Source organism: Lagenorhynchus albirostris, chromosome 3 (assembly GCF_949774975.1).
Source record: "Lagenorhynchus albirostris chromosome 3, mLagAlb1.1, whole genome shotgun sequence".
In the NCBI taxonomy this organism is placed as follows: domain Eukaryota; kingdom Metazoa; phylum Chordata; class Mammalia; order Artiodactyla; family Delphinidae; genus Lagenorhynchus; species Lagenorhynchus albirostris.
The window spans coordinates 127,127,424-127,148,650 of NC_083097.1; the positions used below are offsets into that span (position 1 = coordinate 127,127,424).

Consider the following 21,227-nt stretch of genomic DNA (forward strand, 5'->3'; position numbering starts at 1 on the left):
TCATGGGACACCACCCTCACCATCCTTCCTCAGCACACAATAGGAAGGGTTTCTTCTTTCACCAGCTTTTGAAAAATCGGCAAAAAAGGAGAAGGGTTGCGTCGGGGAGATGTTGCTACAAGGGCCAGTGGTGAGCACGTCTCATGCTCCTGGTCATCCTTTGTGCTGCTTTCAGCTGCCATTTCTCAGTATGCAGGCTGGTTGCAAGAAAAGAGTCCTAGGATGAGGGAATGAGCATCACTGATGACCTCCAAAGAGTATAGGACATACCAGAAATCACGGCAGAGAGAAAGAGAAGGTCATCTGTGGCTCTGGGGCCTGGTGGCAAGTTTGAGCAGAATTAGATGATCTAGAAGGGATTTCTGGAATGCAGAAGAGGCTCTTTCTGGACCGAATGTAGAGGAAAAACAGAATACAGCTAGGAATATTTAGGTTCCCATCCTCTGAGAGCTTGCTCTTGGGGAAGGTGGATGTAGATACAATGTCAGTATTGTTCAGGGTCCAAGAAATTAGCTCAAAGGAAGGGGTCGTTAATCCCAACCTAAGGAATGGGAAAGGCTGCCTAGAAGTGCCTGTTTGCGTCTTCCCCCATCCCTCCCAAGCCGTGCCTCACCTTTGCTCTGTCCAGGTGTGCGGGCAAATTTAGAAACTTATGAGTGTGGCACCGACTAGATAGGTTGCGAGGGAGAAGCCAAGAGAGCTCAGCCCGCCCATGTGTACTTTGTACCTTTTTCATTTCTCTTGGTATCAGGCAACCTCATTGTACTTAATCCATAGTGCAGCTGTCACTGAACTACTGTGGCAATGGCTGCTTCTGCCCCAGAGCCGACTCCAGGCTTGGAGCTAAAGGCCCCAGCCACTGGAGGTCTTAGCACTGCCCCTGTCCCCCCAGTTACCATGTCCACGCAGAGACTTCGGAACGAGGACTACCGTGACTACAGCTCCACCGACGTGAGCCCGGAGGAGAGTCCGTCCGAAGGCCTGAACAGCTTCTCTTCCCCGGGATCCTACCAGCGGTTCGGGGAAAGCAACAGCACAACGTAAGTAGCTGTTCCTGTCTACGCTCCTGGGTGGGGTTCGTATTCCTAAATTCTGTATTAGTAACGTAATCTCCATTAGAGTTATTTTTGCTCCCCTATTTTTATCAGTTCCCTACTTTACAGGTGAAAGTAAGAGGTAAAGAGATTGAGTGAGTAATGGTGCTGAGATTTGCGCTTCTTGTCTGCCACTCTCTAGTCTGTTTCTTAGTCTTTGTTCATTTCACCTGTGTGGTCCCAGAAGGCTGGTGCCGAGTAAGAGCCTGAACATCAGAAAAACTTCTAGAGAGAACATTCTCTTAATTTAGAGCCATGAGTCGTCTGTGCTAGAACCTTACATGCCTCCGAGTCCAATTGGAAGCCTCCTTTGCAAAGTCTCCCCCAGACTTCCGTCCCCATCACCAATCAACTGGGACATTTGGCGGAAGAAGTAGGAAGAGGGAGGAATAACTTCTCCTGCCCTTAAAACATTCAAGGCCTTGTTAAAGGTGATCTGCTTTGCATGCCCTTGGGAGGGCTTAAGTCTTACCCCTGGAAACTGAATTCCAAGTCTCATCTGGGTGAGTTTGGCCCTCTATGGGTCTCAGTTTTTCCAAATGTAAGATAAAATTGAGGACCCCCCCTACCCCGTGAAGCTATACCGACTCACTGTTCAAATGAAAAGTTTCAGAGGAGGGTTTTCTACTCCACTGAGTTGTCTGGCTCAGTTCTGAAAGTCAGCAGAGCCCCGACATTTTCTCTGGACCCCAGCATTCCATCTTTTGCAGCCCTTCTCTTTATTCCTCAAGCTTTGCCATCACCTGCTCTGTGTTCCCTTGTGGGTTGGGTGTGACTTAACAGAGGGATCCATTACGTTCTTGACTCACACTGTCCCACTGTGACTGCCCAAGGAGACCATGGAAGCTTCTCTTGGAGTTCATTACTGGTGAAGCTCCACCCAGCTGCAATCTCTCCTCGTGCAGGGCATTTTCCCTCGTGAACTCAGAACTAGAGGAGATGGTTGGCCCACGTTATAAGCCCCTCTCCACCTCTAGCTGGTTTTCTGCTCATAAAGATTCAGTCTCCGTAACTTCTTTCTCCTGTGGCATGCTATTTTAGATTCCCCCATTTGCTTGCAGTGTTAGCTGATGGAAAATATTGCTTAGACCACAACTGGCAGCAGTGAGGACTGTCTGTCCTCTTTTTGCCCTAACCTTACCTACCTAATTGGCTTCCCCCAGGTGGAAGGAGTGTCAGATGCAGCCAATGACATTTGATAGCTTCCCTTCAGAAGTCACTCTTGTTACTGTGAAATACTTCTTCCAAGCTTCTCTCTCTCTAGTTTCCTTTCCAGTTTTTGCTCCTTGTTCTTAGGCATCAGCTTGTCTACGCAGTGCTTGCCGTATGGGGTCTAGATTTTCATATTTATTTTTTCTTTTCTTTTTTTTGTCATTATTTTTTTTGGCCGTGAGGCTTGCGGGATCTTAGTTCCCCAGGTAGGGATTGAATCCGGGCTCTGGCAGTGAAAGCGTGGCGTCCTAACCACTGGACTGCCAGGGAATATGTAAAAAGTACATGGAACGAAGTACAAGAAGCAAAGTATATGTACTTCGTTCCATGTACAAAAAGCATGTACACACCAGGCTCTTCTAAGGGTTTAGGGCTCAGTAAAAATCCCTAATCAGGGGTGCAGATAGGAACCCCAGATGCTTCCATGATGATGTGTTTGGTGAGGGTATTTCCTAACACTTGAATGTTATCAAGCTGTCGACTGCTTTGATGACAGCCTCATTTTTTACTCTTTTGGGCAAAGTTTTCTTGTTGCCCTATTGAGCTACATTATCCTGCTCTTGATCAGGCTTTGGTACTTTTTCTCCAGGCTGGCAGGCTGAGAAACCAGTTGACTGAAACTGGTCTTCTGTAGGTGACCTGGAGCAGCCACGTGCAAAGTATGGTCTTCAGACCCTTCAGGGCTCCCAAGACCATTTTAAGAAGCCCACGAAGTCAAAACTGTTTTCATAATAATACTAAGCTGCGATTTGTTTTTCCACTGTGTTGACATTCGCAGTCACAGTTCAGAAGAAATGATGGGTAAAATTGCTGGCGCCTTAGTGTAAATCAAGGCGGTGGCACCAAATTATGCTTGTCATCGTATTTTTCACCGTCACACATATACGTATACAAAGGATAAGCCGGTTTCACTTAAGCACGTCCTTGATGAAGCAGTCAAATTACTAATTTTGTTAAATCTTGACCCTTCGGTACAGGTCTTTTAATATTCTGTGTGCCAAAATGGAAAGTACACATGCAATACTTCTACTGAACAGCTAACAAAGTATAGGTCATTCAGACCTGAGTACTGGGCAGACATTTTCTTGAAAATGACAGTAATGAGACCGTCGCCTCAAGAAAAACAATCAGTAGTATTTGTTGCCCACAATGAAATTTGAGCTTTCGAGCAAAATCAGAAAAAAAAAAAAAAAAACTCGTATCCAGCACTGTGACCTTGACAGCTTCCCTCTACTCAAAGACTTTTCTGATGAGATTAGGAATGATATTAATGAATGTGACTTTTTTTGATGTCGTGTAATGAAATGTGCCAGCAGTTGGAAGATCCACGTAGCTCAGGGAATCAGTATCTTCCCAGGTGACCAAAGGGCGATGTTAGAAAATTGTGCGTGGGTAAAAGATCCATCCAAGGAGCAAGATTACCAGTGGGTTTTCGTGTAAGAGAGGATGAAAAAGTCAGATTCCACATTACAACTAGCTTCTAAGACACTCCATGTGTCGAGTTTTGGTGTAGTATCAAAGAAAAATTATCACAATTGTCGGAAGAGGCTATTAAGATACATACTGACTACATGTCCGTGTGAGGACAGATTTTCTTCAGGTACTTCCACCAAAACAACATATCACAACAGCTTGAATGCAGAAGTAGATAGTCCAGATGTGAAACAAGACATTAAAGCGATTTGCAAAGAAGGAAAATAGTGTCCTTCTTCTCACATTATACTTTTTGGAAAATAGATTACTTTTTGTTAAAAATTGGTTATTTATATTAACATGTAATAGGTTCATTGTTATTTTAAATTAATGTTTTAAAATTTCTTGGTTTAATTTATAATATAATATATGTCAGCAGACATAATCCATATAAGCAAAAACTGTTTGGGATCCTCAATAATTCATAAGTGTATAAAGGGGACCTAAGACCAAACAAGTATACAAGAACAGATTTGGAGCGTAAAGAGATGACAGAGATGTGTGAGGCTTATTTCTCCCTCCCACCCCCTGCAGTTAAGACTCTGCAGTCCATGGAGTTGATTTTGTGATAGGTCATATGGGTTTGGGTAATCCCAGCTCATGGCCATTGATTAAAAAGCATGATTTTGGTCAATTGCCTGGAATCCTGCTGTTTCAGAGCTGAAGTGCGGTGTTCTGGTCCAGTCCCCTCACTCTACAGATGAGAGAACAGGACCGGAGAAGGGAAGGGAATTGCCATATGGAGTTAATGGCAGAGCCAGGGCTGGAGGGACCTGATCTCCCATGAAACCCAGCTCAGAGGCATTTTGGGGAGGCCTCTGGTAGGCAGGTGGTTTGGATACAGTGCTTATCTTTGCCCTTAAGTGGATTAAACATTGGCCAAGATAGAAATTTGCTTAGTCCATCATCCTGCACTTAATCTCCTGGTCACTGGCCACTGATAATGAATGAGTCACCCCTGGACCCTTACTGTCCTTTAGTTTAATCCAGGAGAGCGCTTGCCTCTTCTCATTCAGACTTGAAGCAGTTTTCTTCATCTTGCCTGAGAAGCTTGGGAGACGGTAGGAAGGTCAAGAGATTTTCTTCCTGGAGATAGAGGGAGAAAGGTTACCGAAAGTAAAATTCCTTTCCAGAGAGTGTAGATGGGTCTTATTTATTACGGTCTTTACAAGTTAACACATGACTTGCTTTCAGTTTCTACTGAATTGCAGATTTGAAGAAATATGTGGAAGCATCATTTATGACGTATTTAGGTTATTTGCACAGAAGAATTTCCAGACAGTGCCAGGGGCCAAATCCTGATTAAGTCTGTGGTACCATGTTTGATCTTTTCCGTATCCTGCTGGAGTAACAGAGGATGGAAAATGCTAAAGATGAGGCCACTGACGTAAGTCCTTTGAGGAGCTCCCATTCTGTATGGAATGCCCACCCTCACCCAACCTGAGCGGCCACAGAGCTGATGCACTCCTCTGTGGTGGTGCTCACGCCTGTGTCTGGGCAAGTGTTCCCAGGCTCTTCTTCCCTGTTGGCACACACACAGAGCCCTACGGAGGGCCCAGCTGGGCTCAGCTCAGGTCTCTGCACGCTACAAACCCTCACCTCCCTGCCCCTCCCTGGGCACTGTTCCTGGACTCTTCCAAGGACAGGGATCTTTCTACCTTGGGTGGTTGTTAACGTGTCTGCTTTATCTCCTTAGAGACTTTTATTAGTTTTTAGAGACTGAGGTCCGTATCTGGTTCATGCTGATTTCCACCATTGCATTAACACAATGTTTTACACATTATAGATGGTATTTGTTGAGTGAAAAAATAATGAGGACACTTGAGAGACTTTACAGTTGCAGCTTCAAGTGGACAGTCTGTACAACAGATGAGGGAAAACTGTGTCCTCAAGGCAGAAGGATAAACTAGGTGACTGTGTGAAGAGGGCTTCTCCAATCTTAGGCATTTGACTTTTTTTTTTTTTTAATAAAAAGTACACCAGGGACTGCAGACCCCCACTGTCCCTCTGATGTAATCTCCAAGAGAGGTGGACTTTTCAGATGCTTCAGGGAACAGAGTTTATAGCCCAGTGACTAAGAGAGTGGGCTCAGGGGCTAGACAGCCTGGGTTTGAATCTAGGCTCACACTCAAGGTACGTGGCCTTGAGCAAGTTGCTCCCTCATGCATAAGGTGAAGTTAATACCTATCTCATAGGGTTGTTCTGGAAATTGAATGAGATAACTCATGAAGGCACTTAGCACAGTGCTAAGTGCTCAGTAAATGCTAGCTCTCATTATTGTTAACATGCCCTTGTCTGCCTTCTTCCCACTTCAGATGGTTCCAGACCCTGATCCACCTATTAAAAGGCAACATTGGCACAGGACTCCTGGGGCTGCCTCTGGCCGTGAAAAATGCAGGCATCTTGGTAAGGGTCTGTGTCGGTGCAAGGAAGTATTGTGACACATTTTAGGAGACAGTGGTTTTATTTTCATTTACTTCATGGAAAACATTTTAAAATGGGAAGCTTTTCTTTTTCAAATTCAGTTGAGAAAAAGCAAAGTTCAGGTGTTCATTCATCTAAAGATATATATATATTTTTTACATCTTTATTGGAGTATAATTGCCTTATAATGGTGTGTTAGTTTCTGCTTTATAACAAGGTGAATCAGTTATACATATACATATCATCTAAGGATATTTATTGAGGATCTTCTATGTGCCAGGCACTGTTCTAGACTCTTAGAATATTATCAGTGAATAAAAACAGACAATGATTCCTTTCCTCATGGAGCTTACTTTGAGGCGAGGAGGAGGTACTTGAAAAGTTTCTGGAAGTTTCTATCAATAATATTAACTAATGAGTTAGTAGCAGAAGTCTGTCCATTTTCTACACAGTCCTTCCATGCCCTACCCTTAGATGGCCAACTCTGAGAATCTTATTTTTTTCCTTTCATGATTCTCCCCCTATAGGCTGCCTATCCAAAGCCATTCTGGTTTCTTTTAAACTTGGAGAAGCTTAGAGACGGGGATTGTCCTCCGCTAAGGACGGTGTTGTGGCATTGCTCTGGAGACAACTCTCCCCCTTCCACCACCCCTTAGCCTGTCTCTTCTTCCCACACAGTCCCAGGAGCCTTCTATTCTGCCGACTGGCAACAGTCTCGGAATAGCCTTATCTTGTGTCATTCTCCTCCGGGAGATTAATTCTCTAGAAGGCCTGCTGAGGTTCAGATGATGCCCGTCCTACTCAGCTCACCTCTGTGAGCACGTTTGTCTCTTGAAAGCTCTGCCGGAAGTTCTGTCATTGGAAGGTTCCCTAGTAAAGTTTTGGTCATTTGCAAATCCAGTTCTAATTCTGTCTGCTTGTCTCTCCCCCTCTTACCCACAACGCCTGTCTGCAGATGGGTCCCCTCAGCCTGCTGGTGATAGGCCTCGTGGCTGTGCACTGCATGGGTATCCTGGTGAAATGCGCTCACCACTTCTGCCGCAGGTGAGAGCCCTCCGAGCCACTTCTCGAGTGACAGATTGTCCTTTGGGTTTCCGTTGCCAACACTGAAAGTGAGCACTTAACACAGATCACTCTGGACTCTGTGCCGGCTGAAGGTGGCTGCTAGTCATCGCAGCACTGCCTTTCCCTGGCGATTTTTGTGTTCTTTTTTAGCTTGCTGTCATCTGTCGCACTTACTTATATCCAGTGGACAGAGACCACATTCTGGTTTTACATGCTTTGTAATATTTACCCCATTGAAAAGGTTTACCAGATGGTTGTTAATTATAAGGGAAGTAATTGTCCCATTGACATAAGACTTCTGCTCCTTGAAAGCGTCAGACCCAGGACTCAGTGGTATGTCTAGGGTGGCTGATGGGGAACCGTCCCAGGTCTCCCGTGAGCTGTGTTTGTTCTGTTGTTGTCGTTGTCTGACCCCTGCACTCTGCCCTTCCTCTCCGTCCCCTCCTCCCAGACTGAACAAGCCCTTTGTGGACTATGGGGATACGGTGATGTATGGCCTGGAAGCCACCCCCATCTCCTGGCTCCGGAACAACGCCCACTGGGGAAGGTAATGGGTTTCCTTTTTCTTTGCGGCTGTGGCCGCCGGGTGTGGAGGCCTTCGGATAGGGAGGTGAGGTGTGGGAGACAGTGCAGCTCGTGAGAAGAGCATTGCTTGGGTCTGTGGACTTGAGTTCTAGCTTAGCTCTGCCGGTGGTCATTTGTGTGACCCTGGGCTGTGTGACCTCTCCTTCCGTGGGCCTCAGTTTCCTCATTGGTAAAACTTGGGTCCTGCCCTGAAAGATATTGAAGGGCTCTCCCAGCTTTGACAGCCTGTGACCAGTGATTATATTTCATCCCCTTGTTTGGTTAACAGATGTATTTAAGCACACTCTTATAAGTGGTACAAAACAATTTTAGGTATAGGGAGGGGGGTTTCCCTGAGGGATATTATGTAGTCCTGGCACTCCAATAGACGGAGAAAGATGCATGGGAATCTTGAGAACAAGAGATCAGGAAAAGGATATACCAGTAGAGAGAGTCATGAGCTAGAAATACACCACAGGAGCCCTGAGAGGGAGGAGCCCTAAAGACGCTCTTGTCCGCCGTGCTGTGGCAGATGAGAAGCGCACGTGATGGGAGCTTTCAGGGCAGGGTACTGGGCAGGAGAAGGAAGGCTTCAAGGAGGAGGTGAGGTGAGCCAGAACAAATGGGTTTGTTAGGGAAAGAGACGTTTCAGGAGCTGGGTTGGGAGGTGTTTGGAAGTTTCTCCTTATGGTAACTTTTCAGATGCCTGGAGAGAAATATTCTACTGTTTGTTTCCTATTTGAGGAAACGGTACATGTAGATGTAGAAAATTGATAACATCGAGGGCTGAATCCTTTTTTTTTTTAAAAAAGTTGAATCACATTAAAGTTATGTTCTCCAGAAAAACTCCTTGTTGTGGTCATAGGGAGACTTTTACCTTCACACATAGTCAGCTTCTTCCTGTGATGCAGGATTATGTAATTCTTTCAGCAAAGTCGTTTTCTGTGCCTGGGAGAAGCCAGATTGCCAAGTGACCACTGTTGGTTGGTTGGTTGTTAGTTGATTCTTTCTTGACCTCTCTTCTTCTCTCCTCTTCCTTTCTTCATCTCTTTTTTCCTCTCCTCCTCCTCCTCTCTTTCCCTCTAGCCCCATACCTTCCCCCTCCTTCCTTACTCCCTCCCTCCCTGCCTTCCTTTAATAAAATTAATGTGTGCTTGTGGTTAAAAAAAATTTTTTTTTTTGGAACAAGATAGGAGAACATAAAGTGAAGAGTAAAAGTATATCCTGGTCACAGTTGCATGGGTTTTCTTTTGGAATTTTCTGAATATATACAAACATACACACATTCTTAACATTTTTTACACTAATTACCATACTATGCATACTGACTGGAAACTTGTTTTGTTTTTTTCCCTTAAAGGTCTTAGACATTTCTTTATCAGCACACGTAGATTTAACATATTCTTTTTATCTGTTGTATTCTGTTTCATCTCATAATGGCCTATAATTTAATCATTTTCCTTTTGATGACCCCTTAGGTTGTTACCAGCTGTTGTTGTAACAGTGCTTCAACCAGCAGCCTGTTTTGGTACATCAATTTCTGTGTCCTTATGTGAGAGTCAGTTGGTTCTTAGATCCAAGTTATAGAAAGAGATCCGTGAAGGGGTCCACTTCTTGGGCTTTTATGCTGAGGGTTCCCTGTAGCTTTAGGACAAACAGTGTGAGAGGGGATAGGCGGGCTATGGGAAGCGGGTAGCCAAGGGGCTGGGTAGTGGTCCTGGTGTATGTGCTCCGCCCCGGCCAGTGCAGTCTCAGGACTGTCTCGAGTCTGCCTGACCGCGTGCAGCGTTCCTGACACGAAGCCAGGAAGGGGACCTCGGGAACCACACAGATAGCACCTCCTTCACCTTCCTCTAAGGCTCTAGACCAGTGGCACGTGGCACATTTTCTCCTCTTTCCTGGGCACACTCATCCTTGTCACCTGATGGGAAGGGTCTGTGATGACTTGGGAATAAGCGCTGTCTCTCTGGCAGTCTTGCTTGCTATCATTACGATCTTTGTCTTCCTTCCTTCCCACCTGCAGGCACACTGTGGACTTCTTCCTAATCGTCACGCAGCTGGGATTCTGCTGTGTCTATTTTGTCTTTCTGGCTGACAACTTCAAACAGGTAGGCCCTGGTAAAAAGAGAGACTGGCAAGAGATGAGTGGACTTCCTGTTTAGGATCTCTTCCGAGCCAGTTTTGTTCAACACAAGAATTGAGATCTTAACACTTTACGTAGAACAGTGTCAGTGTCGTTTGATTTTATCTAAAGACCCAGGGCGTGGGACTTCCCCCGTGGTCCAGTAGTTAAGACTCAGCAGTTCCACTGCAGGGGGCACAGGTTCGATCCCTGCTCAGGGAACTAAGATCCTGCATGCTGCATGGCGTGGCAAAAAATAAATAAATAAATGAAAATTAAAAGAAAAAAAATACTTTAGAGAGACCCAGGGCGTCGAGAAACCTCAAGATGTCTTGCTGTCCTCCTGTCTTTAGGTAAGATGTGATCAAATCCAGTTCAGACATTCAGGTGGCTAACAATTACGAAGATCTCCAAAGACAGTTCACCGACCACTAACTTTCTATGTGGCCTTCTTCACACGCTGAGCCTTTAGCCAAGAATCCCTTCTGGTGGGAGGGCCACTGGCCTTTGTCATTTGAGAGGGTTTCCCTGCAGCTTTTCTTCCCCTCGTTCTAGGTGATAGAAGCAGCCAATGGGACCACCACCAACTGCCACAACAACGAGACGGTGATCCTGACGCCCACCATGGACTCGAGACTCTACATGCTCGCCTTCCTGCCCTTCCTGGTGCTTCTGGTGTTCGTCAGAAACCTCCGAGTCCTGTCCATCTTCTCCCTGTTGGCCAACATCACCATGGTGGTCAGCCTGGTTATGATCTACCAGTTCATTGTTCAGGTATGACCCCAGGCTCCCCCGCTCCACCTATTAAATAATCAGAGAAACAAAGAAAGTGAGTAAGTGGAACATAAATAGGGGTTTGTTACTTATGAGCAGTGTACTTAGGTTAGGGCTTCTCAGCGTGGGCACTGTTGACGTTTGGGCTGGATAACCCTTTGTTGTGGGGCTGTTCTGTGCATCGCGGGATGTGTAGCAGCATCCTGGTCTCTACCCACTAGGTGCCAGTAGCAACCGCTCCCCAAATTACGACAACCAAAAGTGTCTCCAGACGTTGCCAAATGTCCCGGAGTGGGGGAGCAAAATCATTCCCACTGAGATCACTGGTTTAGACTTTTTCCCAGTTAGATAATTAAGACATGATCATTGTATAAGATTGGAAAATAGAGAAAAATATTAAGATGATTCTTATATTAACCTATAACATTTATATTCTTATATTAAATAATATAAGAATCATCTCATCATATAATATATTGTAATAAGGAATATTATATTATTATTTTACCACTCCAGTTTTATATTTATTCAAATAGTAAATAATTCCTTACCACTCCAGTTTTATATTTATTTGTCAGAACTGTAAATCCGGTGATTATTCCACCTCACATAGCCCATGTGGGCAGGTCTGTGGGGAGGTGCAGGAGAGGACATCTGTATATAGATGGGTAGAAGATCAGGCTGAGGAAAATGTGCCCTTAAACACTGGTTGATTATAGACATTTGCCAAGACTTGAGAAAAGGAAGAAAATGAAAGCATGTGAATAAAAGAATAACTTTAAAAAAAGGTATGTAAATTTAATTCCCCAAATAACTCATCAATACATACTTACGAAAATACAGACAACACAAGTACCTTTTGAACACTCCATCTCCACCCTGAGTCTCCTCCACTCTGGGACCCACTGTGTGTGTTTCTCGGTCCTGCGAATGCATTTACACACTGTATTCCTACGTAGAGAAACATATAAAGCAAAAATTGGTTTTGTGCGTTTTTTTAACATAATTAAAAAAATTATTACACGTAGTGTTCATCTGCCTTGCTTATTTTCTTTGACAATATCTCAGAAAGCCTTCCATGCTGATATACCTGGTTTCATCTCATTCTTTTTAATTGCTAAATAGTATCTCAGAGAATAGACGTGCTGTAGTTTCGTAGCCTGTCAAGTCATGTATCATCTGTAGTGTCATTTAGTATTATGACAGTGAATATTCGTATGCCTTCCTTCTTGTGGACATGTATAAATACTTCTCCAAGATAAGCATCTAGAGGTGCTTAGAGACGCAATTGCTAGACAGTGTGCACTGTAGAATTTTTTATATTGCCAAGTTGCTTTTTCCAAACGCTATTTACCAATTTCACATTGACTCCCTTCCACAGTTTGTAAGCAACCCCTTCTAGCCACACTGTGTCGATCTTTTAAATCTGGCTCAGTCTGACAGGTGAACATTACCTCATTTTCACAGTCTGCTTAACAGTGACCCGGTTACCCCCTGATGAGGTTTCTAGGAAAACAGTGGGTCATAAAATACAAGGACTTCCTGTACTGAGGAAATGGCATACTGAGTTTAGACTAACAGTGTAGTCAGTGAGCATTTACTGGTATTTCCTTCTCCCAGTAAGTCAGGTGGATGGCAGATGTTGACTCTTCTCCTGCAGAACTATTTTCTTTTTTTTTTTTTTGAATACAAATTTTTATTCTGGGTACTTTTTACCATTTCAAACATCATAAATAGCTAAAGACAAACAAACAAACAAAAAACATATTGCAAAAACAATACAAAAAGATTTAAAATATGTAATTTACATAAAATAATCATGTAAGTATATGTCTTCATTATATATATTTTATTCATAGTTTTGTTTATAGCTTTATTTTAGTACCTTTTATGGTTCTAGTAATGTAAGTGATATCCTTTATAAAAAGCCTTGCAATATTCTTACTAGCAGTCAAGGTGCAAGAATACCAAATCAAACTAGCCAAGGATCTAAGCAGAACTATTTTCTAACGCATAAAATAAACAGCTGTCCGTGTCCCATTTTTTTATGGGACTGGAAGGAGGACCTGTGAACACATGAATGACAATTTCCAGAGAGTTTCTTTCCCTATCTGGCCAATTAAGTTAAAACAAGCAAGGGTAAATAAATGTATGATTTAACTTTGTAATTAGAGATCTCAGTCAGTGCCTAGGACACACTGTGGTGAACGTTAAAGACAAAAACGGGTGATGCCAGCTCACGTAGACACCGCATTTAATTTCAAACCACTGCAGGTTGTTGGACTGTGGTCGTTGCTGTGATCAGAGGGCTGGGATGGGAATGTGGGTTCCATAGCATCTCAGTCCCCCCTGAAAGTCCATCCAGGGCATTGCCTGTGCCTCGTACAACCTGCGCTTTTGGATGAGGCAGCCCTGCTGACTTCCCGAGAGCGATTCTGAGCCTGTCTCTGGGCTCAGCCAGGAGGTAGGCTGTGATCTGATGGTGCTATCTGCCCGGGTCTGGCTGTGTGTCCAGGAGCTTCATTTTGATGTGGTACACAGCTAAAGATGTCCCTCTGGGTTGTTTTTGTTGTTGCTGTTAGTTCTGTCCCATCTTGGCATTTGACCCCCTTTACCTTGATATTTCCTCCTGCTGTCCAAAGTTCCTGAATTTTCACGTAAACCCGAGCCTGTACATGACCGATGCTCTTGCGCCTCAGGCTCATGCCGTTGTAGGAAGTCGCCTGATGCCTTCCACCCGAGCAGCTGTCTTCATCATGTGCGTGACAAATGGCACAGTTCTGAGCAGAGTGCCTTGCCCAGAAGGGCTCCCAATAAATCCAATAAATGTGTTATCACTGCATATCCTTAATTCTTTTTTTTTTTTTGGCCGCATCGCACAGCTTGTGGGATCTTAGGTCCCCTGACCAGGGACTGAACCCGGGCCATGGCAGTGAGAGCTCAGAGTCCTAACCACTGCGCTGCCAGGGATATCCTTGACTCTGAGATGTATTTTTTCACAGTTAATAACGTTTCCAAAATTGGAGTACATCTGACAATCCTTATGTACATTTAACAGCATTTTTTCAAAAAGCTGTTACAATTATATGATGATGTGGTACAAATGAGGAGATAATATGTTGCAAGTGAGCCGATTTTAATTTGTACATTTCTTTGTAAATGAAAGTTTTTCCCCAAGTTTAATTCGTTGGGGTGTAAGGCAGTAGCAGTCATTATGTATGTAGAATTATAAATTCCTTCTGCTGGTCTCATTCACACCGGTATCCCCAGACATGTATTTTGAAATTCCCTCTCTGATATTTCAGCCCGATCTGATATATCACTCTGGGCAGTAGTCATCCATTAACCAACAGATCCAGTAACTTCCTGTTTTCAGGAACTTTAGTTACACTGTGACTGAGGGATAATTACGGGGTGATCTCACCCTCATATTTCATCAAAGAACAAAAATATTTACGAGTCTTGTCTTCATTCTAGGAACTGAAGTGCTTCTTTTTTCTTTTTTATTTTTTGGCTGCGTTGGGTCTTCATTGCTGTGTGCAGGCTTTCTCTAGTTGTGGCAAGCAGGGGCTACTCTTCTTTGCGGTGTGCGGGCTTCTCATTGCGGTGGCTTCTCTTGTTGTGGAGCACAGGCTGTAGGCGCACGGGCTTCAGTAGTTGCAGCACGCAGGCTAAGTTGTTGTGGCATGCAGGCCCTAGAGCATGCAGGCTTCAGTAGTTGTGGCACATGGGCTCTAGGGCAGGCAGGCTTCAGTAGTTGTGGAGCGCAGGCTCTAGAGCACAGGCTCAGTAGGTGTGGCACACGGGCTTAGTTGCTCCGCGGCATGTGGGATCTTCCTGGACCAGGGATTGAACCTGTGTTCCCTGGCAGGTGGATTCTTAACCACTGCATCACCAGGGAAGTCCCTGAAGTGCTTCTTATGAGAGATCTAACTGATTTCTTAGCAGGGGCTCAGAAAAAAAAAAAAAAAAAAGCATTTAAAAAATCCTTTTTATCTTAGGAAGACTATAATATAATTGCTTTGAAATCTTTCAAAGAGAAGCCTATTACAGAGAGGAATAGTAGATCTCTTTTTTGCTCTCTGATATTATTCCATCACACTGTTAGAACATTCCCCATCTCTCTCTAGAGACCTCTTTAGGGAAATCAGTTTTAAAAGATTGTAAAAGGCAGTTTTAAAGTCATTTTTAAATCTAAAGGCCAAATTCTGAAAGGATGGCAGCTTCTGCCTCCTCTGAGTCCTGCTCCTTTGATACTGTCCATCACTGGGGACTCTTGCCCATTAGTCAGCCAGGTGGGTACATACTTACATTGTACCTGCAGTTATCAAGTGCCTTCGTTTTTATTTGCCTTCTTTTTAAAATGCTGTTTTTGCTATTTTTTTCCCCATATGTGCTGATACTCCTGTCATGTGCCTATCAAAAATATTTTCCAAGTGTTGATTTACAGAATTTTTGAAAAAAGAGAGAAAGAGAAGTAGAGAAAATGCTCATCTAAAAATCTACCACCTTTCCCTCCAGATTTATCTGTGTGGAGTGTTTATGTAGTTGTATCATGGTGAATATATAAATTTAAAAAATATTTTTCTCGTTACTATTTTATAAGCAGTTTTCATGTACTACTTAGTTATCCCACTCTTTACTTTTTAAATAGTGCATAATATTCTGTGGTGTATTGGATGTGCAGTAAACTACCTGTTCAGATGTTTGGGAGCATTTAGGTTGTTATCACTTACTGTTAAAAAGCCTTGCTCAACTTTTTTCATATTTTCATCATTTTTTTTCTACTTAGATTATATTTCTGGGGATGGGATTACCTAGTGAAAGAACATGATTCTTTTTATGCAGTCTCTAACATTTGAGGGGTTTTTTTATAATAACTTTAGTTTTTTAGTTTTGGCTGCATTGGGTCTTTGTTGCTGTGTGGGCTTTCTCTAGTTGCGGCGAGCGAGGGCTACTCTTCCTTGTGCTGCACGGGCTTCTCATTGCAGTGGCTTCTCTTGCTGCAGAGCAGGGGCTCTAGGTGCACGGGCTTCAGTAGTTGCGGCTTGTGGGCTCTAGAGCGCAGGTTCAGTAGTTGTGGGGCATGGGCTTAGTTGCTCGTGGCATGTGAGATCTTCCCAGACCAGGGATTGAACCCACGTCCGCTGCGTTGGCAGGCGGATTCTTAACCACTGCGCCACCAGGGAAGTCCCAACATTTGAGTTTTTAATGGTACTTTGGTGTAGTCTTTCCCCAAAGCAAGTAGGGTTTTCTCAGCGATGGAAAAAAGAAAGAAAGAATATAAATGTCCCCAAGTCACCTGTCCCAAACTTAGGAAAGGTTTGACCTGTCTGATGCTGGGGTTGAAATCATGAATCTCTGTATAGCCTTTGATCTGTTTTATTTTCTCTCTTTCAGGATATCCCAGACCCCAAATTCCTCCCCTTGGTGGCATCCTGGCAGACCTACCCTCTGTTCTTTGGCACGGCCATTTTTGCATTTGAAGGCATCGGGATGGTAAGAGTTGCACTGTGATTCTCTGGTGCCCTCAGTGTCCTTGAGGTCTGCTTTAAGGAATGCTGAGGAAATGCTATTAGAAATTATCTTCTGAGTCTTATTGGCCAGTTAATGAACAGCGTTTCAAAGACTCCACTGAAGTTTCCCAGCTCCAGGTTTTGGAAGTAAGTTGTATGTAATTTGAGAATGTTTCCCTTCAAGCCCTCTCTGTTGCACACTCATCTCCTGTGTGTGCAGTAAGCTGCAGTGCAGGGCAATTCTGAACACAGGATCTAGATTCAGACTGACTTGGGGTGAGTCCTGGCTCTGCCAGAGAGTAGCTGTGTGACCTTGTGCAAGGACTCGCCTGCTCAGAGCCTTCATTGTTTGCTTCTGAAAAGTGGGCTTAATGTTTAGTAGTTGTTAGGATTAAATGAGATATGTGTAAAGTGCTTTGTACGGTCTCTGACATACAGTGAGCATAAGTACCTTTTATTTTCATTAATAATACTATTGATTTTATTGTTAAATCAATAAACCTATGAACGAATTCTCTGCCCTGGAACACTGTTGAGCTGTATTTTCCTTGTATAAATGAGTAGCCTTTAATCCTAGCTCAGCTTCCCCATGTTGGTGCTGTGATTCCACCAAATTCTTCTCCTAAAGGGAGGGATCTGTCACTCAGGTGTACCTATTTTGGTTTTTATTTGTGTTTTTCATAATAAAGGTCCAGTATTCTCTGAAGAAAGTTATTAGCTCTGCTGGCCTAGGGCTTAGGAAATGGGAAGACACTTCTTTCATGGAATATCTTTTTGTCCCCATCTGATTGTTCTGTCACCTTATACACTTTTAAGAAAACCTAGAAGCTGGACATTTTTTGTCACAATTTGAGGAATTGCCCAGGTGGTGTCCATGGAACGTGAGGCTCTGACAACATGGGGGAGGCTTTTCGAGTGGTTGTGTGTACGTGGTTGTCCTGAGGTTTTGAACCTTTCCCTGTGCTTGCTCTTGGGGCTTCTCATTGCCCAAGAAGAATGTCTCATCTTTTTTTTTTAAAAAATAAATTTATTTATTTATTTTATATTTGCATTGGGTCTTCGTTGCTGCGCGCGGGCTTTCTCTATTTGCGGCAAGTGGGGGCTACTCTTCATTGCAGTGCGCTGGCTTCTCACTGCAGTGACTTCTCTTGTTGTGGAACATGGGCTCTAGGCGCGTGGGCTTCAGTAGTTGTGGCTCGCGGGCTCTAGAGCGCGGGCTCAGCTGTTCCATGGCATTTGGGATCTTCCCAGACCAGGGCTCGAACCCATGTCCCCTGCATTGGCAGGCGGATTCTTAACCCCTGCACCACCAGGGAAGCCCCAGAATGTCTCATCTTGATTCACAGACATATATGGTTTCCCTGCTGCTGGGGCAGAGGCCTGAAGGGGCCTGTATTATAGCAGGAGAAAGAGGTCCCGAGCACTCGGGACTGGAAAGAAGAGGCTGAGTGAGTGCGGAAAGATGCCCGGGTTTCTTTAGGAACGTTGTACTGCATTTGTCAGTTTCCCCTAACAGCACAGGGCAGAAATTGTTCTTTGCTTCATTTCATTAGCTGAGGCTTGGATACAGAGTGATTCTGTAATCGTCATTATCTGTTACTTCAAGATTTGTCCATGTTTTCTCTTTTTACAATAGAGACACTGCTGTTTTGACTGTTAGTTTGGATCTGAGGGCTGTTGGGCATGACGGGTAAGAGCAGTGGACTCACTGGGATTTCCCGTGCTCTCTCTCTTTCTGCACCATTGACCTGGGCTGGCTGGGCTGGAGGAGATGGGCACCCTGCCCTCTGGCTCCTGAGACTCTCCATAGAAAGAAACCGAAGGAAAGCTTAGAAACTGTTTCTCATTGGATGTGGATCAACTGAAGCTTGAGCCCCTTGAACCGGGCAGCGGGGGGTGGGGGGGGTTGGGGGTGGGGGGCGGGGTTGCTGAGGGCCAGTTGGAGATACAGAGCAGTGATACGCCCCAGAGCCCCAGGCCAGCAGCTGGCTCGAAGGGTGTGTCTGGCTCAGACCTGCTCTGCCTCATTTCCCTCAAGGAAAATGAGCATAACGACAAGATCAAAGACAGTTGGGACGGGCGGGGGTGGGGGGGTGGGGGGGCGGGGGCAGTTTGATGTTGCCGTGACTCACGTTTTGGGAGTCAGGCCAGCCAGGGGCGGTTGACAGCAGATCATGAAGGTTGCCACAGTCACACTTGCTATTTTCCCTGTCCCTATACGAACCAGCCTTCATTAAGGGCCTTTCCTAACAGTATGGAGGTTTCTCAAAAAACTAAAAATAGGGACTTCCCTGGTAGTCCAGCGGTTACGACTCCTCGCTCCCAGTGCGGGTTCGATCCCTGGTCAGGGAACTAACATCCCACATATTGCAACTAAGCCCACACGCCGCAACTACTGAGCTTGCGCACTCTAGAGCCGGTGCGCCGCACCTAGAGAAGCCCACATGCCGCAACGAAGACCCAGCACAGCCTAAATAAATAATAAATAAAAATAAATTTATGGAAACAAAAACCTAAAAATAGAGTTGCCATGTGATCCAGCAATTCCACTCCTGGGCATCTACCCAGACAAAACTATAATTTGAACACCACTGTGTTCATAGCAGCACTGTTCACAATAGCCAAGACATGGAAGCAACCTAAATGTCCACTGACAGATGAATGAATAAAGAAGATGTGGCATACACACACACACACACACACACACACACACACACACACACAATGGAATGTTACTCAGCCATTGAAAAGAATGAAATAATGCCATTTGCAGCAATGTGGATGCAACTAGAGATTATCATACTAAATAAAGTAAGAAAGAGAAAGACAAGTATCATCTGATATCACTTATATGTAGAATCTAAAATACAACCCAAACAAACATATCTACGAAACAAGAACAGACTCACAAATAGAGAGAACAGACTTGTGGTTGCCAGGGGGTCGGGGGTAGGGAAGGATTGAGAGCTTGGGATTAGCAAATGCAAACTATTACATATAGGATGGATAAACAACAAGGTCCTACTGTATAGCACAGGGAACTGTATTCAATAACCTGTGATAAATCATAATGGAGAAGAATATGAAAAAGAATATATATATGTATGACTGAGTTACTTTGCTGTGCAGCAGAAATTAAACACAACATTGTAAGTCAAGTGTACTTAAATGTTTTAAAAGAAAATTTTCATAATAAAAATTTTAAGTGTTAAAAAGGGGCCTTTCCTTGGCTTTGGCTAATGTTAAAGAAAGTCCTGGGCTTCCCTGGTGGTGCAGCGGTTGGGAGTCCGCCTACCAATTCAGGGGACACGGGTTTGAGCCCTGGTTCGGGAGGATTCCACATGCTGTGGAGCAACTAGGCCCGGGCACCACAGCTACTGAGCCTGCACTCTAGAGCCCGCGAGCCACAGCTACTGAGCCTGCATGCCACAGCTTCTGCAGCCTATGCACCTGGAGCCCGTGCTCCACAACAGGGGAGGCCACCACAATGAGAGGCCCGCATGCCATGGCTGGGGAGAGCCCGCATGCAGCAGCAAGGACCCAACGCAAGCAAAAATAAAATAAATAAATTAAAAAAAAAAAAAAAAAGAAAGTCCTCTGTTATGCGGGAGAAGACCGTGAGGATCAGTGGTTTGAAACAGGAGTCTGGAAACGGGGTTTTGTTATACATCTCCACGAGCCTCAACCTCCAGGGTCCTCTCGGTTTCTCTAACTTGGAGATTTCACTTGTCACTGCTAGTGCCCACCCCTTTTGAGGTAAGGAAACAGTTTCTGGGAACTGGAGTGGCAGTTTTCCCTGACCTGCATTTTGCATTCTTGGGACAGGTTAGTAGAGCTGTGATTTCAGGTGAGGTACAGCTGGCTTGGGCCACCACCCGTGTCTCCTCCTTGTTGCGCTGGGTGGGCATGATGCGAGAGGGCCTGCTGGGTGCCATGCCACCTGCATTTGAGGAGCAAACAGCACTCCCAGCCCACAGGGATCTTGTAGCCGGAGGCAAAGAGCCAGCCTGTGCCAGGAGTCCTGGTTTCCGGGCCTGCCCGCCCTTACCTCCCGGGACTTCCTGCTTAGACAGCAGGCTCCAGAGCTCCTCCAGCTCGGCAAGCGTAACTAATGAGGAACAGCTTGCATTTGTCTGTCTAGTCAAGGACAGATGTGCTTTGGGGGAAGTTGGGGATAGAGAAGTTACTTTTTTCTGAGAATATTACTTTGTTGTTGTCATTGGCCATTAATGTTGCTTTATTCTATGCTTTCTCTTCTCTCACTACTCTCCTAGGTTCTGCCCCTTGAAAACAAAATGAAGGATCCCCGGAAGTTCTCGCTCATCCTCTATGTGGGAATGGCTATCATCACTGTCCTCTACATCAGCCTGGGGTGTCTGGGGTACCTGCAATTTGGAGCTAACATCCAAGGGAGCATAACCCTCAACCTGCCCAACTGTTGGTATGTTGGGGAGGATGGAAGCCTGGGAGCACTGGCTTTTTAAAAAAATTAATGAGGGTCAGAATGTGATTTTTTCCTCCTCCCTATCTCTTAAATCAGCCCACTTCACTTTTTTAAAAAAAATTATTTTATTTATTTTTGGCTGCGTTGGGTCTTCGTTGCTGCAGGCAGGCTTTCTCTAGGTGTGGCGAGCGGGGGCTACTCTTCATTGCGGTGCGCGGGCTTCTCACTGCAGTGGCTCCTCTTGCTGCAGAGCACAGGCTCTATGCGCATGGGCTTCCGTAGTTGTGGCACGCGGGCTCAGTAGTTGTGGCTTGCGGGCTCCAGAGCACAGGCTCAGTAGTTGTGGCGCACGGGCTTAGTTGCTCCACGGGATGTGGGATCTTCGCAGACCAGGACTCGAACCTGTGTCCCCTGCACTGGCAGGCAGATTCTTAACCACTGTGCCACCAGGGAAGCCCCAGCCCATTTCACTTTAGCTCTCACTTGCCACCAGCCCCTAGCCTAGCACCATCCCTCCTTGGCTGCCCAGTAAGCCTTTT

At 44.9% G+C, this 21,227-nt stretch overlaps 1 protein-coding gene across 3 annotated transcripts in view; it reads left to right on the forward strand.

Moving 5' to 3' along the window:
* SLC36A1 (solute carrier family 36 member 1) overlaps positions 1 to 21,227 on the forward strand; it is a 145,634-nt gene that overhangs the window by 9,877 nt on the left and 114,530 nt on the right. For 2 of the 3 annotated variants that reach the window (XM_060144063.1, XM_060144062.1), the window contains exons 2-9: positions 893 to 1,040; positions 6,095 to 6,185; positions 7,159 to 7,247; positions 7,720 to 7,815; positions 9,856 to 9,940; positions 10,510 to 10,728; positions 16,129 to 16,227; positions 20,519 to 20,685. In XM_060144063.1, the coding sequence (XP_060000046.1) occupies positions 898 to 1,040; positions 6,095 to 6,185; positions 7,159 to 7,247; positions 7,720 to 7,815; positions 9,856 to 9,940; positions 10,510 to 10,728; positions 16,129 to 16,227; positions 20,519 to 20,685 (989 nt within the window). In that variant the 5' untranslated portion in view covers positions 893 to 897. Of the gene's footprint in view, positions 1 to 892; positions 1,041 to 6,094; positions 6,186 to 6,730; positions 6,775 to 7,158; positions 7,248 to 7,719; positions 7,816 to 9,855; positions 9,941 to 10,509; positions 10,729 to 16,128; positions 16,228 to 20,518; positions 20,686 to 21,227 lie in introns of those variants that run through there. The other variant, XM_060144064.1, reaches the window with a different exon arrangement.